Source organism: Heptranchias perlo, chromosome 3 (genome assembly GCF_035084215.1).
Source record: "Heptranchias perlo isolate sHepPer1 chromosome 3, sHepPer1.hap1, whole genome shotgun sequence".
NCBI lineage: Eukaryota > Metazoa > Chordata > Chondrichthyes > Hexanchiformes > Hexanchidae > Heptranchias > Heptranchias perlo.
In genome coordinates this window covers 36,171,858-36,196,339 of record NC_090327.1, presented here as the reverse complement: position 1 = coordinate 36,196,339, position 24,482 = coordinate 36,171,858, and the positions used below count along the sequence as shown (strand labels likewise).

Here is a 24,482-nt window from a genome sequence, read left to right as displayed (position 1 = left end):
TTGATGTCATTGACCTCAGCTAGAAGAAGACATCTCAAAGGACCTGTTTTCCTAACTGCTCAGTATGGAAGCTGGAGTTTGTTCCTGCCTGTTTAGTGTAGCCACAGTTTGCACTTGGATCATCTCAACACACAATTCTCAGAACTTTCTCTTTAGATTTATTTTTGGTTTCACATAGTAAATTACAGCCATTTAAGTGTCTTAGTGTCAGAGCAATTGCAACATATTTATCTCAAGGTGAGGCCATCATATAAATAGCAGTAGTAATGCAAATGATTGGGGATTGCAAGGGAACTTTATACTTGTAGGCGTAAGAGTTACAGCTGGGGACAGGAACAATTATCACTATTCAAACTGCCTGCAAAGCGTACTTAGTGGGACAGTGTAGAGGGAGCTTTACTTGGTATCTAACCCATGCTGTACCTGACCTGGGAGTGTTTGATAAGACAGTATAGACTGAGCTTTATTCTGTATCTAATCTATGCTGTGCCTGACCTGGGACTGTCATAGGACAATGTAGAGAGCTTTATTCGGTATTAGAACTGTATAAAATGCTAGTTAGGCCACAGCTAGAGTACTGCGTACAGTTTTGGTCACCACATCACAAGAAGGATGTGATTGCACTAGAGAGGTTTTAGAGGAGATTTACGAAGATGTTGCCAAGGCTGGAGAATTTTAGCTATGACAAAAGATTGGATAGAATGGGATTGTTTTCTTTGGAACAAAGGAGGCTGAGGGGAGATTTAATTGAGGTATATAAAATTATGAGGGGCCTAGATAGGGAGGGCCTATTTCCCTTAGCAGAGGGGTCAGTGATCAGGGGGCATAGATTTAATGTAATTGGTAGAAGGATTAGAGAGGAGCCGAGGAGAAATTTTCTCACCCAGAGGGTGGTCGGGGTCTGGAGCTCACTGTCTGAAAGGGTGGTAGAGGCAGAAACCCTCAACTCATTTAAAAAGTACTTGGATGTACACTTAAGTGCCGTACCCTACAGGGCTACGGACCCAGTGCTGGAAAGTGGGATTAAGCTGAATTGCTCTTTTTCAGCGATGATGGGCCGAATGGCCTCCTTCTGTGCCATAACTTTCTAACCCGTGCTGTACCTGACCTGGGACTTTGATAGGGCACTGTAGAGGGAGCTTAATCCTGTATCTAATCCATGCTGTACCTGCTCGGGGAGTGTTTAATGGGACAGTATAGACGGAGCTTTATTCTGTTACTTAGCCATACTGGGGTTGGTAAAAATAGAATCGGGTTTCTCTTCACTTTTTTTCCAGTGTAGTGAAGGTATTGACTGTTGCTGGGGTGTGGTTTGCACGGGCACTGTCAGCTCCATGGCACCTCGCCCAAGAAGTCACTGGATTAGTAGCGGGTAGCCAGGCTAATTATGCCCTTCCGCAGCTCAGTGACACTGAAGCGAATTGTAGCGTCCCAACTGGTGTGCCTGTCTGAGATCAGGTAGCGCAGCATAGATGGGGAGGGGGGGAATCTAACCTCCCTGGTCTGTATGGCTCAGTACTACAAAATGTGGATCATTCTCCAAATGAGCCACTGGGTGCTCTGTATTTTTTTTAACTGTTCGTTAGGAATTTTGTAACAGTAAATATTGAGCAAAGGACGAGATAAAAATGCACAGGAAAACCATAAGAAAAATAGCCTTGGACAGACTAGTACATACAATGAAAAAAAAATAGTAAACTTATAGTATTTAGTGACACGACCATTGTCACTTTTTGACCTATTGACCCAGGAACCAGTAGGGGGAGCAAGGGAATTTATAGAATGTCAACTGTCACCTACACTAGCAAAAACTTTCTCCTTTCTTCCCCTGAAGGTGCTGACTCAGTCCCATGGGTGTTGGGTATCCCAAACCGTGGGGGGCAGGGACATCACAGTTGACTTCGATCCTGCCCTCACCAGATGCCCACGCATTTACGTTTCCCAAGAGAGGTCACTGGATAGCGATCAGGAGTGGGAACGACTCGAGCCTCACTGCAAGGCCCCACATCTGCCTTGGCTGAGACCAGCTCAGTCAACAGCTGCTAGGGGCTTCCTTTGATCCGTTTGAATAAGGGAATTTTAAAGATGTCCCTTACTGTGCTGTCATCTCCTTACACATTTGGCAGCAAGTGTGGTCAGAAAACCTGCTGGTAAGTCTTGGCCAATAACACGAGGCACTGAGCTGCCAGAAGATACGAGAGTAGTATTTGGGTGACTGGCTGTGTTTTCTGTTTACCAGTAGATCTCCCGTGGCATTGCTCACAGTAAATCAGGGCAGAGAGAATCTTCCCCCGGAGTGCATTAGTGATGCTGTAGGTATAGGTATGGGGATATGACACTGGTAGAGGTGTGCAGTTGCAGGTGTGACTGTGTGTCACAGAATGGTGATCTTGAAATAAAGACTGTTTAACATAAATAGTTATCCTAATTTCATATTTTGGCCAGTTTGATCCACTTTTCCTCCCCCGCCCCCGCTCTTGCGATGGCTGTAGCTGGCGAACAATTCACATGCCCAGCCGAGTGGCCAAGCTTCAACCCTTTTCCTAGTTAGTATTGGCAGGCTGTTTGAGTGTGGGGCAGGGGTGGGGGGGGGGGTGTGGAGATTACAGCTGAGCCCAATCCTGTCCACAAACGCACTCCTCTCCAGCAGGGCTCACTGGTTAGTGATTAGAAGTGAAAACCCTGACTTATTTTTCTTCTTGTAGTCCAAGGGGAGCTGGCACTAACTGCAGCCAATTGTCAACCCAGGCAAGACGTGGCTCAACATCACCCCAGGCAGTGCGTTTACCCATTAGGCTATCAGGAGCACTCTGTTGCCTCCATTTAGATCTCCTTCTGGAGAGAGAAGGGACTGAGGGCTCAGTTGAGAAGGCAGGTAGGTGGTCTTGAGATTAAGGAGACAGGCTTGCTGGGTCTAATGGCCTTTCCCTGTTCTTATCTGTAGTGGGAGCACTTGCCACCTGTCCATTGTTTCCTCACGATAGCATAGTTTGAGAATAAGCGGGTGGAACAATTAGCATAAAGCCTTATCCAACCTCTCAGTGGTCACCTTGCTGTTCTCAGAGAGTAGTGAGGACATTTTGGGCACTTTAGATAAACTAGCAACATGATGATCCCTAAATGTCAGCACTTGGCTCAGTTGGTAACACTCTCACCTCTGAGTCAGAAGGATGTGGGTTCAATCACCACTCCAGTGATTTGAGCACATAATCTAGGCTGACACTTCAGTGCAGTACTGAGAGAGTGCCATCTTTCAGATGAAATGTTAAACCTGCCTTCTCAGGTAGACATAAAAGATCCCATCATACTATTTGAAGGAGAGCAGGGAAGTTTTCCCAGGTGTGTTGGACAATATTTATCCCTCAACCAACATCACTAAAACAAATTATCTGGTCATTACCTCATTGCTGTTTGTGGGAGCTTGCTGTGCGCAAATTGGCTACTGTGTTTCTTACATTACAACAGTGACTACACTTCAAAAAGTACTTCATTGGTTATAAAGCGCTTTGGGATGTCCTGAGGCCGTGAATAGGCGCTAAGTAAATACAAGTTCTTTATTTTTCTTTCTGTTTGAGGCGCACCCCTGCAGCGATGCTTCACCCTGCCCCTTGCCCCAACACTGCTGCATATTCAAGCTGTGTTAGTACTTGTGTATGCGAACTGTCCGTTTGATGAGATCTGTACAAGCCCTTTTCAGGGTGTTTGCTTGCAGCTGTGGAGAGTTCTTCCCTCCAGGGTCAGCCTTAAGCCGCAGCAATGTTTCTTGTTTTAAGTCTGGGGACAGCTCGGGTGCGGTAATGTAGTGGCTATGTTACTGGACTGGTAATCCAGAGGATTGGACTAATAATCCAGAGAACGTGAGTACAAATCCCACCAAATGGAGAATTTGAATTCTGTTCAAAAAAACCTGGAAATAAAAAGCTGGTGTCAGTAAAAGTGACCATGAAGCTGTCGGATTGTCGTAAAAACCCAACTGATTCACTAATGTCCTTTAGGGAAGGAAACCTGCCGTCATTACTCGGTCTGGTGCATATGTGACTCCAGTCCCACACTGATGTGGTTGACAAAAGAATCCACATGACTGCACCATCTCAGGGCAAGTAGGGAGATGGGCAATAAATGCCGGCCTTTAGAATGAGTAAAAAAGAAAAGTCCAGGATTGGTTCAGGATCCAGAATAATGATAGCAAACTCAGTGCAATCAAGCAAAATCCTGAGGAAGTTTGGGACGCTGCGTTTATCTGGAAATAAATGCGTTTTAGAATGTGTTTTTTTTTCTTCACTAGTGTTTAAACCCTCACCTGGTCTATTTTTTTGCACTGTTCATACTCTCCACAGCCCGTGAGGCAAAAGAGAACGATTCACTCCCATCTGCTACGTACGGCCTGTGTGTGTCTCAGTGTCAGCTCCTGCACATGTGCAGTACACACCGGGTAAAAGGGAACGATTCACTCCTGTCTGGTACTGTACGGCTTATGTGTCCCTCACTGTTCGCTCCTGTACATGTACAAAGCACCTATGATATTATTTATTGAGAAGTGTATGTTGGTCAGATGGATGAGCCCATTTTTAAAAATTTGTGTGTATAGTTTACAAACGTTGCTTTTTAAACTGTGTGAAGCAGTACTCGAGCTGATCACAAGAGGGTGCTGCTCTGCTCGTGCCTTTCAAATTAAAATTTACCCCCGACCAGGATGGTACAGGTTACTCATGACGTTCCCTGACCGTGTCTACAAACTGCTCCAGGTTTCTCAATAATTGTTTAAAGTGTATTTTTTGTAAGGCACAATTATTGTAATTGGGAATCCAGTCCAGCTGACTGCAGGATGTTTTATTCCTCCCAGACAGGAGGGAGTGGAGCTCTATCTGTCACTCTGTCTCAGTGTTGGTCCATCTCTCTCCCTCAGTGTGTCTTTTTCTCTCTGCCTCAGTATGTCACTCTCAGTATGTTTGTCTCACTCTCTCTCTCTATGTTTGCTATTCTCTCTGTGTCAATGTCTTTCTCTGTCTCAACATATTTTTCTCTGTCACAATATGTCTCTCTGTTTGCTTCTCTGTCATTCCTTTTATGTCTCAGTGGTTGGGAATCTCCTCGGACCTGCTCCCATTCCACTATCATAACTCTACTAGAAGTTCAGCGGAAACCCCGGCTTAACCTCTCACCACTGGCAAAGTTACAGCAACAACAAAGGGGCAGCCTGGAGGGAACTCCCTCCCTGCCTGTCCCTCCCTGCCTGCCTGCCTGTCCCTCCCTGCCTGTCCCTCCCTGCCTGTCTCTCCCTGTTTTTTAAATTCATTCTCGGGATATAGGCATCATTGGCAAGGCCGGCATTTATTGCGCATCCCTAGTTGCCCTTGAGAAGGTGGTGCAGGGCCGCCTTCTTGAAGCGATCAGTCCGTGTGGTAAAGGTGCTCCCACAGTGCAGTTAGGTAGGGAGTTTCAGGATTTTGACCCAACAACAATGAAGGCACAGTGATATATGTCCAAGTCAGGATGGTGTGTGACTTGGAAAGGAGCTTGGAGGTGGTGTTGTTCCCATGTGCCTGCTGCCCTTGTCCTTCTAAGTGGTGGAGGTTGCGGGTTTGGGAGGCGTTGGCTGTGTGTCTCTCTCTGCCTGTGTCTCTGTCTCTTGTCTCAGTGGGGCATAACTTTTAACCTAACTTGCCCGCTGAGATACTGACGCGGTCAGATCGGCTGGCCGTTTTGCATCCCGACTTCAATGGAAAGTAAAATCAGGTGGCTGATCTGCCCGTGTCAGTTTCCTGCTGGGTGAGTTAGGTTAAAGTTACCCCCAGTAAGTCTCTGCCTTTCAGTCTGTGTCTGTGGGGTCGATGATGCAGTGCCGCTCGCCCTGTTCCCCTCCACCCTCCATCCCCCCGCCCCCCCCCACCCGGTGTATAAACAAGCTGACCCCGCCCCATAATGTGAGGTCTGCTCATTTGAATATTTTTCTGGCTTACTGGGATTGTCTCCTGTGACACGCCATTGACTGCTGGGGTTATGGGGGCCGCTATTTTGGGCACTAGCACCCAGTAAAGGGCTGCTGTTTGTCAGTTGAGCATCTGCATTGTTTTCCAGTGGCAGCACGGGAGAGACTGGGGGAAGGATCCAGCAGGGAGAAGTGTAATTATTTATAACAGGATCTCCCCTTCAGTGTGACTGGAGAATTACTCAGGCACATCACTTGTAATGTAACAGTCCGGCTTCCTCCATTTTAAACACTTTTTATGCTCTTATTGAGCCTGGAGCAGGATTTGTACACAGGCTCTCAGAGCCTTATGTGTATCAGGCACCCACCATCACATGATCAACCCCTCGGTTTGTCTCTCCTTGTGTCTCAGTGTGTTTCTCTTTTCTCCCTTTCTCTGCCTGTCCCCCTCTGTCGCTATATCTCAGTGTGTGTCAGTCTTTGTCTATCTCTGCTGTCTCTGTGTGTGCCTCTTTCCCTGACTCCATCCCAAGTTCCCCACTCTGACTCACCCCCATCTCCTCACCTCTCGCCATATCCCCCCACCCCACCTACCCACCACTCACCATATCCCTCCACTCCACCTACTCACCTCTCTCCATATCCCTCCACCCTACCTACCCACTTTCTCACCATATCCCTCAACCCCACCTACCCTCCTTCTCCCCATATCCCTCAACCCCACCTACCCACCTTCCCACCATATCTCTCAACCCCACCTACCCACCTACCCACCTTCTCACCATATCCCTCAATCCCACCAACCCACCTTCTCACCATATCCCTGAACCCCATCTACCCTCCTTCTCACCATATCCCTCAACCCCACCTACCCTCCTTCTCACCATATCCCTCAACCCCACCTACCATCCTTCTCACCATATCCCTCAACCCCACCTACCCACCTTCTCACCATATCCCTCAACCCCACCTACCCACCTTCTCACCATATCCTACCTCTAATTGTCTCTTGAACCCATTTGTACTATCTCTGCTTCAGTGGCCTTCCATGTAACATATTCCACAACTTAATTTACCTTTTGCTCGCCCTGACATTATTTCTTACTCCTCACGTTCTCATTTTTAACTCTTGCCCCATGGGATTTGAAAACTTCACTTCAGTGAACAATTTACTTGGGTCATTTTTGTCAGTTTCCTTCATAATTAATCAAAACATCAATTAGGACACCTCAAAGTCTCTTTTCTGCAAAAAGAAACTAAGGAAATTTCCTCAACATTTCCTCACAACTGATACCTGGAATCATCTGGGTTGCTCCCTTCAAGGACAATAGAATTCCTGCCCGCAATCAGGTGATCAGGACTGCACATGATTTCTCCAAATGAGGTCCACCTAACATCTTGTGCAGCAAGAGTGTAGCTTCTTTTCATTTCTTGGCCCTGGTTGGATGGGTTCTGAGGCCTTGACCGGGTCAAGTGCCTGAATGTGCCTTTATTGGGTGTATGATGCCATGGAGCACTCTAGCTCATGCCATACGTGGGATAATTTCTCCATCGAGAGAGTACCAATAGTTAAGTGAAACCAGGGACTGGAAAAATGCTTCAGCAAAGCAGCTGTAGCTATAATGCTTCCTTATAAAAATAAAATGAGATGGGCCGGTGCCAACCTGCAATGAGGAGAGCTGTCAAAAATGGTCTATTGCCTTCGACTAAGCCAATAATGTCATAAGGTAATGATGTCACCAAGGCTCATTCTGAAGGGAAATGGGCTAGGTTAGAGTATCTCTGGGACTCCTCTCTGATGGAGACTGGAAGGCAGTAGGTTAGAATGCTGCCCTTTCACCTCCTTGATCTGTGTCCAAATCCAGCCCAGACTGATGGGATGGAAAATCGGCGTGGGTTAAAACAGTGTTCAATCCTTTCCTTGACCTGGGTTCAAAATTATGATACAGATGGGATGAAGGAATTCTTTCTCTTTGCCTCTGTGTCTCTTTCTCTGCTTTCTCTCTCTCTCTCTCCCTCACATGCTCCGTGTTTATCTCTGAATGTCTCTCCATCTCGCTGTTTCTCTTGAACTTTCTCTATCTTCCTTGCTCTGTGTGTTTCTTGCTCTGTGTTTCTCTCTTTTCTTTCTCTCTTTTTTCACACTATCTTTCATTCAGTAAGAATGGCTGGTGAAGGAAGTGGAGATACATGCTCATATATAGCTTTGGGACACAGGGCTCCCGAGGTTGGTCGTGTTAAGATGCATTGTTGGGGCAGAGTAGACAAAACAAAACCGATTTGATGTGTTCGTGATTTTTAATTTTCCCCAGAGCTCATCATTTAATGTTTTAAGGAGTATTCTTGAAACAAAAAATAAAATTCAGAGGTCACACGGCGTCAAATTAAATACATTTTTTAAAAATGAGAGAATACCACAATTTGGAAATGCAGGTTTTACCAGAGATATTCAGACATTCATTTTTATTGGAGGCTCAAGTGTCCCAAAAGCTGGGATGGTTCTCTCAACTTGGTACGTTGATTGTACTAGAGATTTATACCATATCTATGAGAGATTTGGGGTGCAGTTGTGCTGCTGCTTTTGATGCAAAGTAGTTTTGGGTGTAAATTGGCAGCATTAATAAGGGGGTCGATCCCCTTTTGACTCCAAGATGCACTGACACGTGATTGGTCGAGCCTCCGGCCGAGAGGCCGTCTCGCGGCTTTTCAAGTTTGCACCCACTGCGGTATAACTTCGTGCCCAGTACAAAGCTGCACGTGGTCTGTCCCGGCTCCTGTCAGTGAGTTTCTAATGTTAGCCGCCCACGTGTGTAGTTCTGCGTATAACCTTGAAAAGAAAAGAAGTGGGTAGAATTTCCACGGTGGGTGGGGAATTCTCCTGATCATCTGTGGTAACTATAGTGGAAACCAGGGAGGTAACAGGTAAACGGTTGTTCCCACTTTTCTTTTTTCTCCCCTCTGGGGTTTCTGCCAATCTTCCGCTGAAGTTACGAGGGACAATCCGGAGAATTCCCACAGAAATTCCTGGTGGATATGTTTATATTGCACCTTGTCACATCTCAGAGAATCATCTCAAAGGCAGGGAATTGCCTTTGGAGGGCACTGACTGTTGTTACATCGACAAATCTGGCAGCCATTTTGTGCACAGCAAGATTCCTCAAACAATAATGAGATGATCAGTTAGTTAATCCTGTTTTTGGTGGTGTTGGTTGAGGGAAAAATGTTGGCCAGGACACCGGGGAGAGCTCCCTTGCTCTTCTTCGAATAGTGCCATGGGATCTTTTTACATCCACCTGAATTGGCAATTTAATGTCTAACCCTCTGACAGTGCAGCAATGAAGTGTCAGCCTGGATTATGTGGTCAAGTCTCTGGAGAAGGACAACCTTCTGACTCAGATCAGAGTGCTACCAATGGTGATTCGCAGTCAGCAATATGACTTTGGTCTGACAACTGCCATCACACTCCACACCTGTCTGAGATCAAAAGCTGTAGTGTGACTGCAGTGGGTGAATGAGGGGACAAAAAGAAATCACGTGGTAATCACGCAAAGAGAAAGGAGGGGAAAAGAAAATCTGCAAAAATGGGCGATAGCGCCTTGGCAGCCCGTTTTGTACCCTGCCCGATTTTCTTTTCCATGACATCGATGGGCTGCCGATGCATTATTGCCAGTTTTGCACGAAATGTGAGATGGATAGCTTTTTGGCAACCAAAGGTATTAAGGGATATAGGCCAACGGCAGGTATATGGAGCTAGATCACAGATCAGCCATGATCTTATCAAATGGCGGAGCAGGCACGAGGGGCTGAATGGCCTACTCCTGTTCCTATGTTCCTAATTTCACCCCAGTATGAGGAGGAAGGGCTACCTCAGCTTTCGTGCAGCAAGTGGAAAAGCTCTATTAAAATCAAATGGCTTCACTGAAGATTTTTTTCTGTTCATGTGCCTGATCTTCCCGTTGGGGGCCATTCTTGTAGCCATTAAGCGTCTGCACTCTCGAACTCCCTCCTAAATCCTTCTGTCTTGCAGCTCCCTCCCTCATTTGGAAAAGCTACGTAAGAAACCTTTCTCTTGGACTGTGAGTTGCGTTTGGCTCTTTCCTCTTAACTCCGTTCTTGATCTTCCTTTATCCCCCTACTCAGCGTCCACTTTTTTTTTATTCGTTCACGGGATGTGGGCGTCGCTGGCAAGGCCGGCATTTATTGCCCATCCCTAATTGCCCTCGAGAAGGTGGTGGTGAGCCGCCTTCTTGAACCGCTGCAGTCCGTGTGGTGACGGTTCTCCCACAATGCTGTTAGGAAGGGAGTTCCAGGATTTTGACCCAGCGACAATGAAGGAACGGCGATATATTTCCAAGTCGGGATGGTGTGTGACTTGGAGGGGAACGTGCAGGTGGTGTTGTTTCCTTGTGTCTGCTGCTCTTGTCCTTCTAGGTGGTAGAGGTCGCGGGTTTGGGAGGTGCTGTCGAAGAAGCCTTGGCGAGTTGCTGCAGTGCATCCTGTGGATGGTACACACTGCAGCCACAGTGCGCCGGTGGTGAAGGGAGTGAATGTTTAGGGTGGTGGATGGGGTGCCAATCAAGCTGGCTGCTTTATCTTGGATGGTGTCGAGCTTCTTGAGTGTTGTTGGAGCTGCACTCATCCAGGCAAGTGGAGAGTATTCCATCACACTCCTGACTTGTGCCTTGTAGATGGTGGAAAGGCTTTGGGGAGTCAGGAGGTGAGTCACTTGCCGCAGAATACCCAGCCTCTGACCTGCTCTCGTAGCCACAGTATTTATATGGCTGGTCCAGTTAAGTTTCTTGTCAATGGTGACCCCCAGGATGTTGATGGTGGGGGATTCGGCGATGGTAATGCCGTTGAATGTCAAGGGGAGGTGGTTAGACTCTCTTTTGTTGGAGATGGTCATTGCCTGGCACTTATCTGGCGCGAATGTTACTTGCCACTTATGAGCCCAAGCCTGGATGTTGTCCAGGTCTTGCTGCATGCGGGCTCGGACTGCTTCATTATCTGAGGGGTTGCGAATGGAACTGAACACTGTGCAGTCATCAGCGAACATCCCCATTTCTGACCTTATGATGGAGAGAAGGTCATTGATGAAGCAGCTGAAGATGGTTGGGCCTAGGACACTGCCCTGAGGAACTCCTGCAGCAATGCCCTGGGGCTGAGATGATTGGCCTCCAACAACCACTACCATCTTCCTTTGTGCTAGGTATGACTCCAGCCACTGGAGAGTTTCCCCCCTGATTCCCATTGACTTCAATTTTACTAGGGCTCCTTGGTGCCACACTCGGTCAAATGCTGCCTTGATGTCAAGGGCAGTCACTCTCACCTCACCTCTGGAATTCAGCTCTTTTGTCCATGTTTGGACCAAGGCTGTAATGAGGTCTGGAGCCGAGTGGTCCTGGCGGAACCCAAACTGAGCATCGGTGAGCAGGTTATTGGTGAGTAAGTGCTGCTTGATAGCACTGTCGACGACACCTTCCATCTGATGATTGAGAGTGGACTGATGGGGCGGTAATTGGCCGGATTGGATTTGTCCTGCTTTTTGTGGACAGGACATACCTGGGCAATTTTCCACATTGTCGGGTAGATGCCAGTGCTGTAGCTGTACTGGAACAGCTTGGCTAGAGGCGCAGCCAGTTCTGGAGCTCAAGTCTTCAGCACTACAGCTGGGATGTTGTCGGGGCCCATAGCCTTTGCTGTATCCAGTGCAGTCAGCCGTTTCTTGATATCACGTGGAGTGAATCGAATTGGCCGAAGACTGGCTTCCGTGATGGTGGGGATATCGGGAGGAGGCTGAGATGGATCATCCACTCGGCACTTCTGGCTGAAGATGGTTGCAAACGCTTCAGCCTTGTCTTTTGCACTCACGTGCTGGACTCCGTCATCATTGAGAATGGGGATGTTTGCAGAGCCTCCTCCTCCCGTTAGTTGTTTAATTGCCAACCACCATTCACGACTGGATGTGGCAGGACTGCAGAGCTTTGATCTGATCCGTTGGTTGTGGAATCGCTTAGCTCTGTCCATAGCATGTTGCTTCCGCTGTTTAGCATGCATGTAGTCCTGAGTTGTAGCTTCACCAGGTTGGCACCTCATTTTTAGGTACGCCTGCTGCTGCTCCTGGCATGCTCTTCTACACTCCTCATTGAACCAGGGTTGATCCCCTGGCTTGTTGGTAATGGTAGAGTGAGGAATATGCCGGGCCATGAGGTTACAGATTGTGCTGGAATACAATTCTGCTGCTGCTGATGGCCCACAGCGCCTCATGGATGCCCAGTTTTGAGCTGCTAGGTCTGTTCTGAATCTATCCCATTTAGCACGGTGGTAGTGCCACACAACACGTTGGATGGTGTTCTCAGTGCGAAGACGGGACTTCATCTCCACGAGGACTGTGCGGTGGTCACTCCTACCAATACTGGCATGAACAGATGCATTTGCGACAGGTAGATTGGTGAGGATGAGGTCAAGTAAGTTTTTCCCTCGTGTTGGTTCGCTCACCACCTGCCGCAGGCCCAGTCTAGCAGCTATGTCCTTCAGGACTCGGCCAGCTCGGTCAGTAGTGGTGCTACCGAGCCACTCTTGGTGATGGACATTGAAGTCCCCCACCCAGAGTACATTTTGAGTCCTCCGCCCTGTGAAGCGCGTTTTTAGACATTTTCGGCAAGTGAGGCCATGCCGTAGGAACCTAAGCTGTCGTTGTGGACTCCACTTGCCAACTGCCCACTGCGACATATTTCAAATCAGAGGCTCACCATGTTGGGAATCACAGGCACAGACTCATGTCCCATCACACTGTGATGCAGCAATCCTCAGAGTGACCCTCGAGCAAGATATTTGTTCGGATAATGGCACTTCACTAAAGGGTTTGTAATTTAAACCTTTGTTTTAAGCACAGTCATTTCCAAAAGCAACAAGGGAGGCAACGGGAAGTGCGACATTAAGTCTGTCTAGGACTAGAGGAACTGGGTGGTCAGATTGGTTAGATAATTATCTTCTCCTTTTGGAACTTGGGTTCCAATTCAGCACACACTAATTGGCCAAAAGTCTCCTCCTCCCATTAGGGTGCTAGTTCAACAGAATATAGGCCCATTGCACTATACTACCTATAACTGGCAATCTCACTCAGGGAAGTCGCTGAATGACTGGGAAATGGGAGGAGGGGGGAATCGGGAGAATGTCACATTGGTGTATTGGAGGTGCTTTTCTGAAGTTGAGTATGGGGCACTCTGTTGGGGTAGAATTGACAAGGGCTTTCTTTGCAGCTAACCATGCAATGCCTGACCTGAGAGAGCTTGGTGCCATCACTTGATATCCAAAATGAAAAGTGATCCATTCCTTAGCACTAACCTCCCTCACCTTAACAAGCAGATCCTTCACATGGCCGACCTCACTGGTCGCCTTGTTGATATTTACATACAAGCAAAGAGCGCAGGCAATGAATGAGGTTTCCAGTTTCGCCCTGATTGTTTCACTCAAGGATTCTCCATGGCCTTTGGGTTGCATTATTGAGGAAATAAATGAGGAAGGTCTGTTGGAAATAGAAGACGTCCCAATGCACTTTACAGCCAATCAAGTACTTTTGAAATGTATTCATTGTTGTAATGTAGGAAGTGCAGCAGCCAATTTGTGCACAGCAAGGTCCCACAAATAGCAATCAGATAATGACCAGATAATCTGTTTTTTAGTGATGTTGGTTGAGGGATAAATATTAGCCAGGACACCAGGGGGAAATCCCCTGCTCTTCTTTGAAAAGTGCCATGGGATTTTTTTATGCTCACCTGAGAGGGCAGATGGAGCCTCAGTTTAATGTCTCATCCGAAAGACGACACTTCTAACGGTGCAGCCCTCCCTCAGTACTGGACTGATGTGTCAGCCTGGATTATGTGCTCAAGCGTCTGGAGTGGGACTCTCACTTGGGAATTTTGACACTGTTGCTTGTTGAAGGGCTTAATATGGTGCGGATTTTGTTTGTATTCTACACAGTAACTCTGCAAAGCATTTCTCATCCAGATACTGTACTGGCTAGACCAGCTGTCCCTCCATTACTCTTGTCAGCCTGTTTCCATTGCTTTCAGTGGGGGCGTCAGTCCAATTTTCCTAATCTCATGAAGGCATTGATTCCATTACTGGGGTATAGTTTGCATGCTGGTACCTCACCAAGGGGCCATTATTCATGAGTGTGCTTGATAGTCAATGTCAGCTGGCTATTCAACTATGCAGGAAGTTACAACTAAGTCTGATCAAGCCCTCACCTGACGTCCACACAAGCATGTTTCCAGCAGTGGTCATTGAATAGTGATCAGCAGCAGAAACTCTGGGCAATTTTCCTTCCCGCCCCATAGACACTGAGGACAATTGTAGCATATACTCCAGCTCAGACCAGCAAACGAAACACGGACTGGGGGTACAGTCTGTGTCTTTCCTGGTCTACTTGCTTCAGATGGAGACATGGCTCTGAACCCTTTGGGCAAATAATGATTTGAAGTTTACCCACCTTCTGTTTTCTTTATCCTGCTCTTCAAATCATCCAACCCAAGACTTGATTGCTGCTGTAATAGCTGATCCATGTGCCATTAATTTCCATGGGAGTTCTCCCAATCAACCGCCATAAATTAATTGTAAGTTCCATGGAAACCTCAGAGAAATGGTGTTTACGCCACTTCTCTGGGATTTCTGCAGATCATCCGCTGAAATCGCCTACGGAAATTCAACCCCTCGGTGTCAACAGAAGGGTCGGCAACACCAATCGTTTTGAGTTTAGGGCCTGTAACAACTTTAGTCCAGTCCCATCCTTGGCAACTCCCATTCTGCAGCCCACGAGGTGACATTGAATAAATGTTTTAATCGATGTGATGACCTCTCTCCCGTGTAAAATTGATAGCCTTCCGACCCCCCTCCGTTTCCAACCAGACACAACATTAGCACTCAACTGGATTACAGTGATCTGTTTTCCATGTGATGAGCTATGGCCCATAATAATCAAAAAAGGAGGACATGCATTTATATAGTGTCTTATCACACCTCTTAGAAACATCTCCAAAGCATAACAGACAATTATTACTTTTTTAAATGCAGTCACTGTTAACATAAAGGCAAAATTGGCATCCATTTTGGACACAGCAAGGTTCCATTACAATCATCAGGGGAGTTGGCTTTCAGGATAACTAACTGCAAATTATTTCTCGTTGTGCTGGCCACAGAACTGTGTCTTAACCTTATAATTCTTTTCAGATTGGGTTCATTTTTCATTCGTAGAAAGTTGATGTCACTGCCAGCTTCTTGGTACCAAGCTCACAAGAGTTGGCTGGAGCCAACTGGTTTTGCAGCTGAATCTTTTGGCTAAGGTTAGGGACTGTAAAAAGTTGATAGATAACAAAGCAGTAAAAAAAAGTATGCAATTTCTATGGTACCTTATTGGCTATTCCAAAGCACTTCATAACCAATGAAATGCACTTGAGGTGGTGTCACTGTTATGTAGGCAAAAGCAGCAGCCATTTTATACATGGCAAGATCCCAAAAACAGCAATGAGATGAATGGCCATTTCTGTCTGGTGTCATCGGCTACGATGTTGGTCAGGAACACTCCCTGTTCTTTTTCAGATAGTGTTGTGGTATCTGTAATGTCAACCTAACCTAGCAGGCACCCACCTGAACAGATCGATAGGGACTTGCTTTAATGTTTTATCCAAAGGGCGGCACTTCCAACAATGCAGCACTCCCCCAGTACTGCACCAGAGCATCAGCATAGGTTGCGGCTGTAAGTTTTAGAGTGCAGCATGAACCTCCAACCTACTGATTGAGGCAAGAGCACTACCTACTGAGCCAAACTATCACTACCAAAGATGGGTAAATGGTGTTGAGGTACAGATCAGCCCTGATCTAATTGAATGTTGGAGCAGGCACGAAGGGCAGAATGGCCTACTTCTGTTCTTTGTTCTTACCTGCCCTTTGAGTGTTTGGGACAATATAGAGGGAATTTTACTCTCTATCTAACCTGAGCAGTACCTGACCTGGAAGTGTTTGATGGGACAGTATAGAGGGAGATTTACTCTGTATCAAACCCGTGCTGTACCTGACCTGCAGTACTCTAAGTTGTGTGGGGTGCTGGGGGAGAGGGTGGGATGGAATATACACAGATTCTTTTCTCAAAAGAAAACCTTTCCTTCCTCCGAAGCTTCAACGCTCATATTTTTCTTTTCTTCTCTCATCTCCTTTACAGTTTAACTGGTAATGAACCACTCACCATCTTGCCTCTGACTCAAGAAACAGAACAGACTCACGGGAAGGCCCACTTCAAGGTCTGCGATCGTCTGAAGCTGGAGAGGAAACAGCGGCGGATGTGCCGGCGGGATCCCGGAGTGGCGGAGACCCTAATGGAAGCGATCAGTATGAGCGCCCTCGAGTGTCAGTATCAGTTCAGATTTGAGAGGTGGAATTGCACCTTGGAGGGACGGTACAGGACGAGCCTTCTGAGGAGAGGTCAGTTGTGGCTCTTTCGGCACTGAAATTCTCCATATCAAGTGTCTCTGCTGTGTAATTACTGTACATTGGGTGTATGTTTGAGGGGGAGGCTGGGAGAAGGGGTAGTGTGAAGTCACCTCAATATTAGCTCAAGTCATGTCCTACTCTCCAATGGACAGTTGGCTTCCTGGTTGTACACCACAGAATAAAAATGGCAAAATGTTGGGAAATACACAGTGAGTTAGTCTGAAAGAGAAAGGCAGGTTCACGTATTGGGTAAGGCCCTTCAAATGGCATGGCAGATGCAATTTAATGAGGATAAGTGTAAGATAATATATTTCCAACATTTTCTGCTTTTATTTGACATTTCTATTCGTCTTCTCTCTGATCTCTTTTCCCCTTTTTCGCTCTCCTTTGTTTCCTCCCTTTCTCTTTTCACAAGCCGGCTGGCTGGCTGGGACTTCAGAATTTTTCCTCCTAGCTTCTCTTGCTAAAGATGAAAAATAAACAAGAATACACTGCGGGGGTCAGGATGGCCTACTTGAAAGCCAGTTTAGGTATCAGCTTTGGCTCAGTGGTAGCACTCTCACCTCTGAGTCAGCATCTAAAAAAGTTTTGGATGGAGAGCCTTTTGCAGAAAGTCAGGGTTCTGGCGAACATAGGAACATAGAAATTGTTCGATGAGAAAAGACCAAAGTCCATCTCGTTCGCCTTCTACCATCCTGATAGTCACATGATACAATGATAATGGAGTTGCTGACTAATCAATCTCTACCAATTAATGTACAACAGACCCAGACATGAGGCGAGGGAAACCGTCTACCTAGGGAGCCTGGCCCATGGATTGACCATTTGCTCACTGACATTGTTTCCGCAGATTAGAAGGGTCTCTACACAAAAAGTTAACCATTCGTTGCCATTTGGCTGCCTGTTCAGCCCACGTGACTGACGCAACCCATCACTCACTTAAACAAAGTTTTCGTCAGGGGCAACACCTGAACTACACGGCTCGTGACTGGAAACAAAATCTCCCTCTCAGGATTGATGGCCCTGCTCAGAGTTGTGGGCAGCTGGAGAGCTGATCTCAGTTCATGGTTCTAACTGTAGTGACCTCAATCCAGCGTATGGTAGACATGAGTGCGTGGCACCAAACTGCATTCTAATTCAGCTCAAAATTGGTCTGTCTTACTCAGAAAAACTCCAGAGTAGATGATGTAGGAAATTAAATATCATACTGGTGGAGTAATAGGGTTGTTGCTGAGTCACATTTCTGGAACCAGGGAAAGTTTCAGTGGCATTTAAAGTAAGTCGTGCTGCATACGAGCTGGTAGGAGTCGGGGTAGGGAGCTGCCTGTTTAATGCTCTGTATTCTCAGCTGACAGAAAGAGAAACGGTTGTCATTAGCCAGAGACGCATGCTTCAAAATTTTGAAGAGCAAAAGAACAGAGTGGGAAAGGTGTGTACAGGGAAAGAGGGAAAGAAGGGGATATGCAAAGAGGAAAGATCATCTAGAGGGAGAGAAAAGGACAGACAGATAAAGGGAGACACGAATAGACAGAGAAAGAGGGAAAAGGACAGAGAGAAGAGCGTACAGATAGAGGAAAGGGGCATGATGACAGTTAAAACAGACCGCTAGAAAAACAATAGACTCGAGAGAGATAAAAAGACCTGTAATTCTCACTGGGAGTTTGGAAGTGCGTCTATATATAGAGAGAGAAGAGGACAAACTGAGAGAGGGGAGAAAAAGACAGAGCGAGAAGGAAAAGGACTTGGCGACAGACAAAAGTAGCACAGGCAAAGAGTAGAGAGGACGTTGGGGTGATAATGCAGACCCATTGCAATGCTAGTGGGATTTCCGCTCCTCAGGCATTGTATGTGCAGTGCTTCATCGAGCCGACAATGTGAGGTCAGCTCATTCAAATAATTTTGTGGCACTGCCACAGGGATCTGGGGCTAGAGCATCAGCCAATGATGACCTGACGGCAGTCCGTAAAGTGCCACATTTACTTTTGTTTATATTTCACTGCCATGGGGCACAAAGACCCCATGCAAAAATTGACCATAGAAGGGCACAGGGCAACAGGGCAACAGGGCCAGTAATGAAGGGTGACCCTGTTAACAAGGAAAGGGTCACAGAAGAATAAAATAACACGGGCCTCCACTGAAATGGGGCTCATTGTCTGCAGCACTGCTCAGGGTGTCCAGTTGCATTACCGAAGGCCCCTCATTTGCATAAAATGTGGGGCCTTGATGAGCACAGATGGTATGCAGGGTCCTAGCGTACTTCTGCCTGCATTTCCCTGCACTCATCACACAGAAAGTTGAGCAGGCCTCAGGTCTCCACGTCTGATTATACAGGGACCCTGTGCCCAAAGCACTGAGGCATTTTCGGCACATCTGGCTGCATTATCGGCTCTGAGGAGATAGAAACAAAGACAAACTGGGCGAGTGAGAAAGGAAGTACTGACAGACTAAAATGAGAATGAAAAAGGACATGCCCGAAGGAAAGGGAGAAAAGGACCGAGAGCAGAGGATAAAAAGACTTGGAAGGATAAAATGGATACTTAGCATGGACTGACAGAGAGTGTGAAAAGTCAGCCAGAAAGATGTGAAAGAGAACAAGAGGAGAAACTGAACACAGGTTGCGTGATGTTATGGTTATGGTACTGGACTTGTAATCCAGAGAACGTGAATTATGTTTTAAAAATCTGGAATAAAGTGCTGGTATCAGTAAAAGTGACCATGAAGCTGTCAAATTGTAGTAAAAACGCATCTGGTTCACTAATGTCCTTTAGGGAAGGAAACTTGTCGTCCTTACCCGCTCTGGCCTATATGCGACTCCAGTCCCACACCAATGTGTTTGATCCTTAAATGCCCTCTGAAGTGGCCTAGCAAGCTACTCCGTTGTAACAAACCGCTACACTGCAGCGGTTCAAAAAGGCCTGCCAACACCCCCTTAGGGCAATAAATGCCGGCCTTGTCAGCGACATCCACATCAAGAGAATGAATAAAAGAAAAAATACAGAATAGGGCAGACAGAGCGGGTGAAATTCTCCTTGTTGACAATTATAGTGCAAAGCTCAGTGTGAGCAAAAGTTCCTATTTAGTACTCAAGCTGACTTTGAGCAAGATGACTTCCACTCAGAGAAAGAGAGAAACAGACAGAGGGTGATACAGACACAGAAGGAGAAGGAGAGATATAGATACAGAGAAAAGCGGACAGAGAAAAAAGTCAAACAAAGATTTTCAGATGTGAATTGACTGGCAGATTAGTGCATCAGGCAGCCTTGGTACTTGAACCCATAATCAGGAGGCTAAGGAGCAGACCTTAAATGTTCCTTCTCCTGAGACGACGATTAAACTTGACTTTTCATTTTTTTAAATATGAGAAATTAAAATAGCAATTTTAGTCCAAGAGGACAAGTACATTTGACTGTAATTATTTTTTCCATTTTCAATTGCCTTGCCAGTGAAAAGGTTATGAGTTTATTACAGCACATCTGGCGTGCAGTGTGTTGATTTATGAGCCCTGGTATGACATCTGCAAGCTGTACACTTCAGATAAACCCCACATATGCAATATCACCTAATTAAAAATTAAATTGCACACTGTTTGCTTTCTCTTTTATAAAACATAGAGAAAAAAAAATCTCTCGCCAGATCTTTTGCCTTGTCCAATATATAATGATAAAAAGGACCAATAGTCATGATGTCCATTTATTTAACGGGCTCGTGTCAAGTATCTGGCTCCAACATTTTAACAGATGCGTTAACCTATGTATTTTAAATGGGTCAGTGCCTCCAGTAAAACAGTGGGTAGCATGTTAATTGTTCAGGCGATAAGATGGCCGACCATAATTTTTATCCTATCTTTTTTGTTTGGGGGAAGGGGAGGGGGTATTCCCACCTATGAATGTGAGAAATTTCAGCGCTGAGGGAATGGGGACAGTGTCCAACTCCGATATCATTCAGTATGAGAATTAAGGATTCAGGCAGGTACAGCACAGGTTCGAAAGAGAGTAAAGCTACCTCTACACTGCCCCATCAAACACTCCCAGATCAGGAACAGAATGGTTTAGAAAGAGAGTAAAGCTACCTCTACACTGCTCCATCAAACACTCCCAGGGCAGATACAGCATGGGTTAGGTACAGAGTAAAGCTCCCTCTACACTGCCCCATCAAACTCTCCCAGGGCAGATACAGCATGGGTTAGGTACAGAGTAAAGCTCCCTCTACACTGCCCCATCAAACTCTCCCAGGGCAGATACAGCATGGGTTAGGTACAGAGTAAAGCTCCCTCTACACTGCCCCATCAAACTCTCCCAGGGCAGATACAGCATGGGTTAGGTACAGAGTAAAGCTCCCTCTACACTGCCCCATCAAACTCTCCCAGGGCAGATACAGCATGGGTTAGGTACAGAGTAAAACTCCCTCTACACTGTCCCACCAAACACTCACTCCTTGGTTTAAGGCTCTCGTATAACGATACGGCGCTGTTAACAAGACACTCAGTTTGTCATATAAAGCAAGGGAGCTCTGGAGACTCTGCACTGTTGGGCTCCCCATTTTCCGTTGGTTCTATGTTCCTTCAGTCAGTTACCCCTTAAGGTTATGGTATTTTTGGGAAGCTGCAGCAACTGACGTATAGAGGAGAGACAACAGACGGGGGTCATGGGTCTCCCTTTGAACACCACTGTTCTGGGTTATAGAAAGACAAAAGCGCTTTTAGATGCAGAGCCAAACTGCATCTACAGTGCCCCCAACAATGTGCCTCTTCCTAAACCCTGGGAGCACTGCTTGCTGCACTATTGTGACATTTCAATTTCCTGCACCAGCCATCTCTTGGGGCCTCACTCAACGAGGCTGCCAACTTAGTGGCATTTTTGTAATGATTGATGAATATTTTTTTGCTGTGGACTCGTGCCCACTAGCAACTGGGATGGAGACTGCCCAAGATCACTTACAAACCAGCAAAAAGAGAGAGAGAGAGAGAGAGGAGACTTTCAACCCATCAATTCGGACTGGATTCAAACCCAGAACCCAGAGGTGAAAGGAAAGTGTTGTAACCAATTACGCCATACCACCTGTATCAATATCTCCCTCCATCTAATGAGTTACCATGGTTGCAAGACAGCTGTTTGCTTTGCCCCTACAGACATACACAAAACTGTACAGTACCAGATGAATTTGAATTGTTCCCTTTTACCTGGTGTGTAATGTAGGGACATAGGAATTGCTAGGTGAAAAAAGACCATGGTCCATCTAGTTTACCTTCTACCATCCTGGTAATCGCATGATACAATGATAATGTAGTTGTTGACTAATCATAACAATTGAGATCTATCAATTAGTCCACAACAGACCCAGTCATGAGTTGAGGAAAACCCCCAGTGGTGGAGAGCTTTGGGAACCATAGGGCCAAAGTCACCTGTTCCTCCTAAGCTCGCTACACTTACCACATATACTGTATCCCATGCAAGGATTCACAGTTCCCAGTCATTCCCACCAGAATGAATTACTTCCTTCAAACTTTCACATAGCCCCCTCATCTTGGGGACCTACTTATGAAAGACAGGTCTCGAGAGTCAGGACATGTGTAATTTAGAAAAGTTGAACTTTATCACTCTCTCAAACTCAAAGAACAATCAATGGTACTAACTGATTCCTGAAGGTGTGCCTTATGTCTGATCTTTGACCTCTTCTCTTTCCTGTGTCTCCGGCTATCACTTGTGTCCTTGATCAGACTGTATTAGTCTTCAACTTGTCCGAAAGCCTGTCACTCGTATCCCATCTCGCACCAAATCCTGGACTCCAATCACCCCCATTATTATTGGTTCCCTGCCCTACAGAGTTTAAAATCCTTAGTCTCACTTCCAGTTCTTCCAGGTCCTACAGTCTGGATTTCCCGCTCGAACTGAATCCCACTGTATAGTCGATGGGGTAGGCTTTGTTCCCACCCTCCTGTTGGGCTCCTGATCTTGGCCAATTTTTTTATTTCCAGAGTCAGGCTAACTTAAATATTGTCGGAGACCTTATTTCGGGAGAGGGGGCAGTGGGAGGAGGAAAATTGCTACAGCAGATCTTGGTGTAGCATGGTCGGTGGCCCCCAGTGATGCCCCCAAAATGTTCTTTTTAATTCCTTTTTACTCAGTATGAACTCTATCTGTACTGGAGCAGCAACAGACATACACAAAACTGTACAGTACCAGATGGATTTGAATTGTTCCCTTTTACCTGGTGTGTACTGTAGGGACATTGGTCTTTTTTCATCTAGCAATTCCTTAGTCCATCTAGTTCACCTTCTACCATCCTGGTAATCGCATGATACAATGATAATGGAGTTGTTGACTAATCATAACAATTGAGATCTATCAATTAGTCCACAACAGACCCAGACATGAGGTGAGGAAAACCCCCAGTGGTGGAGAGCTTTGGGAACCATAGGTCCAAAGTTACCTGTTCCTCCTAAGCTCGCTACACTTACCACATATACTGAATCCCAAAATGTTGTTTTCTGAAAGAAATCTATCTAATTTGAATGAATCAATACTATCTGCTGCCACCTTCTCCCTAGGGAGCCTGTTCCATACATTGACCACTTGCTGACTGGAATAATATTCATGCCCAAGAGCTGATACTGAGATACCCACGGGCTGTACAGTACAAGACGGGAGTGAATCGCTCCCTTTTAAGCAGTGTCTACATGAACAGGAGTGATGTGTTGCCTGTCCCACTGTGCAACAGGCTGTCAGGTGGTGGTCAGAGGCTGTGTCTGGGTTCTGCTCGACACCTTCTGTGGGAGCACAGCTGAGACCTATAACCTTGCATTTGAGGGAATTTGCATCAGTTGGCAACTCCACTGTCACGTAGCGGCCCGCATAGTCATCAATGCACCCATCTACGATGAACTTGTGTTCCCTTCTTTTTCCAGAGAGCCAACACTACACTGAGATACAATACTTAACCTGTGCCTCAGCATTCCATACTTCTTCCACTGAATTTTCCTTTTATAAAAGAAAGAATAAAAGCGCCTTTCATGACCTCAGGACATCCAAAAGTGCTTTATAGCCAATGAAGTGTAGTTACTGTTGCAGTGTAGGAAACGTGGCAGCCAAATTTCACACAGCAAGGTCCCACAAACAGCAATCAGATAATCTGTTTTAGTGATATTGGTTGAGGGATAAATATTGGCCAGGACGCCCAGAGAACTTCCCTGCTTTTCTTCGAAATAGTGTCATGAGATCTTTTACGTCCACCTGAGAGGGCAAACCGGGCCTTGGTTTAACATCTCATCCAAAAAACGACACCTCAGACGCTGCAGCACTGCCTCAGTACTGTACTGGGTGTCAGCATAATGCCTCCTATGCTCCAGATACACCCTACTACAGAGTCTTCCTCCTCACTGTCTTGAAATCAAGACTCATGGCATCATTTCCTACTCAAACTCATTCTTTCCCAGAACCTTTCACCTCCCTCAGTCTTCCTTTCCATCTATGACCTTTAGGCTTTTAAACCAATTGGTGGTAACTAACCAATAATTCTTGATTTTCTTTGTCTTCTGTTCTAATGTATTCAACCTTCAGACCTGCTGTTTAGGCCACTTTGCTTTCTCAGGGGAAAAAAAACCCTCTTTTTATTTGTTTTTCCCCCTCAGGTTTTAAAGAGACTGCCTTCCTATATGCCATCTCTTCCGCTGGACTGACTCACGCCCTGGCCAAGGCTTGTAGCGCTGGCCGGATGGAACGATGTACCTGCGATGAAGCTCCTGACCTGGAGAACCGGGAGGCTTGGCAGTGGGGAGGCTGCGGGGACAACCTCAAGTACAGCAACAAGTTTGTCAAAGAGTTTATGGGACAGAAGAAATCCAACAAGGATTTACGAGCACGTGTTGATCTGCACAATAGCAACGTTGGTGTCAAGGTGAGTGGTCACCAGCGATGGCAATGTCAAGTTGTTTTTTGAAGGGGCATTGGGTTTGCACAGTCTTGAAAGCAACTTCACTATCGTTCAACTTGGGTCAGTTGGTAGCACTCTCACCTCCGAGTCGCACCCGACTCCAGGACTTGAGCACGTCATCTAGGCTGATACTTCA

At 46.3% G+C, this 24,482-nt stretch overlaps 1 protein-coding gene across 1 annotated transcript in view; it reads left to right on the top strand.

The window, feature by feature from the left end:
- The window catches only part of wnt9a (wingless-type MMTV integration site family, member 9A), a 64,912-nt gene that overhangs the window by 13,813 nt on the left and 26,617 nt on the right, over positions 1-24,482 (top strand). The window contains exons 2-3 of the mRNA XM_067978812.1: positions 16,149-16,408; positions 24,045-24,310. Coding sequence (XP_067834913.1) covers positions 16,149-16,408; positions 24,045-24,310 — 526 coding nt within the window. The remainder of the gene's footprint in view (positions 1-16,148; positions 16,409-24,044; positions 24,311-24,482) is intronic.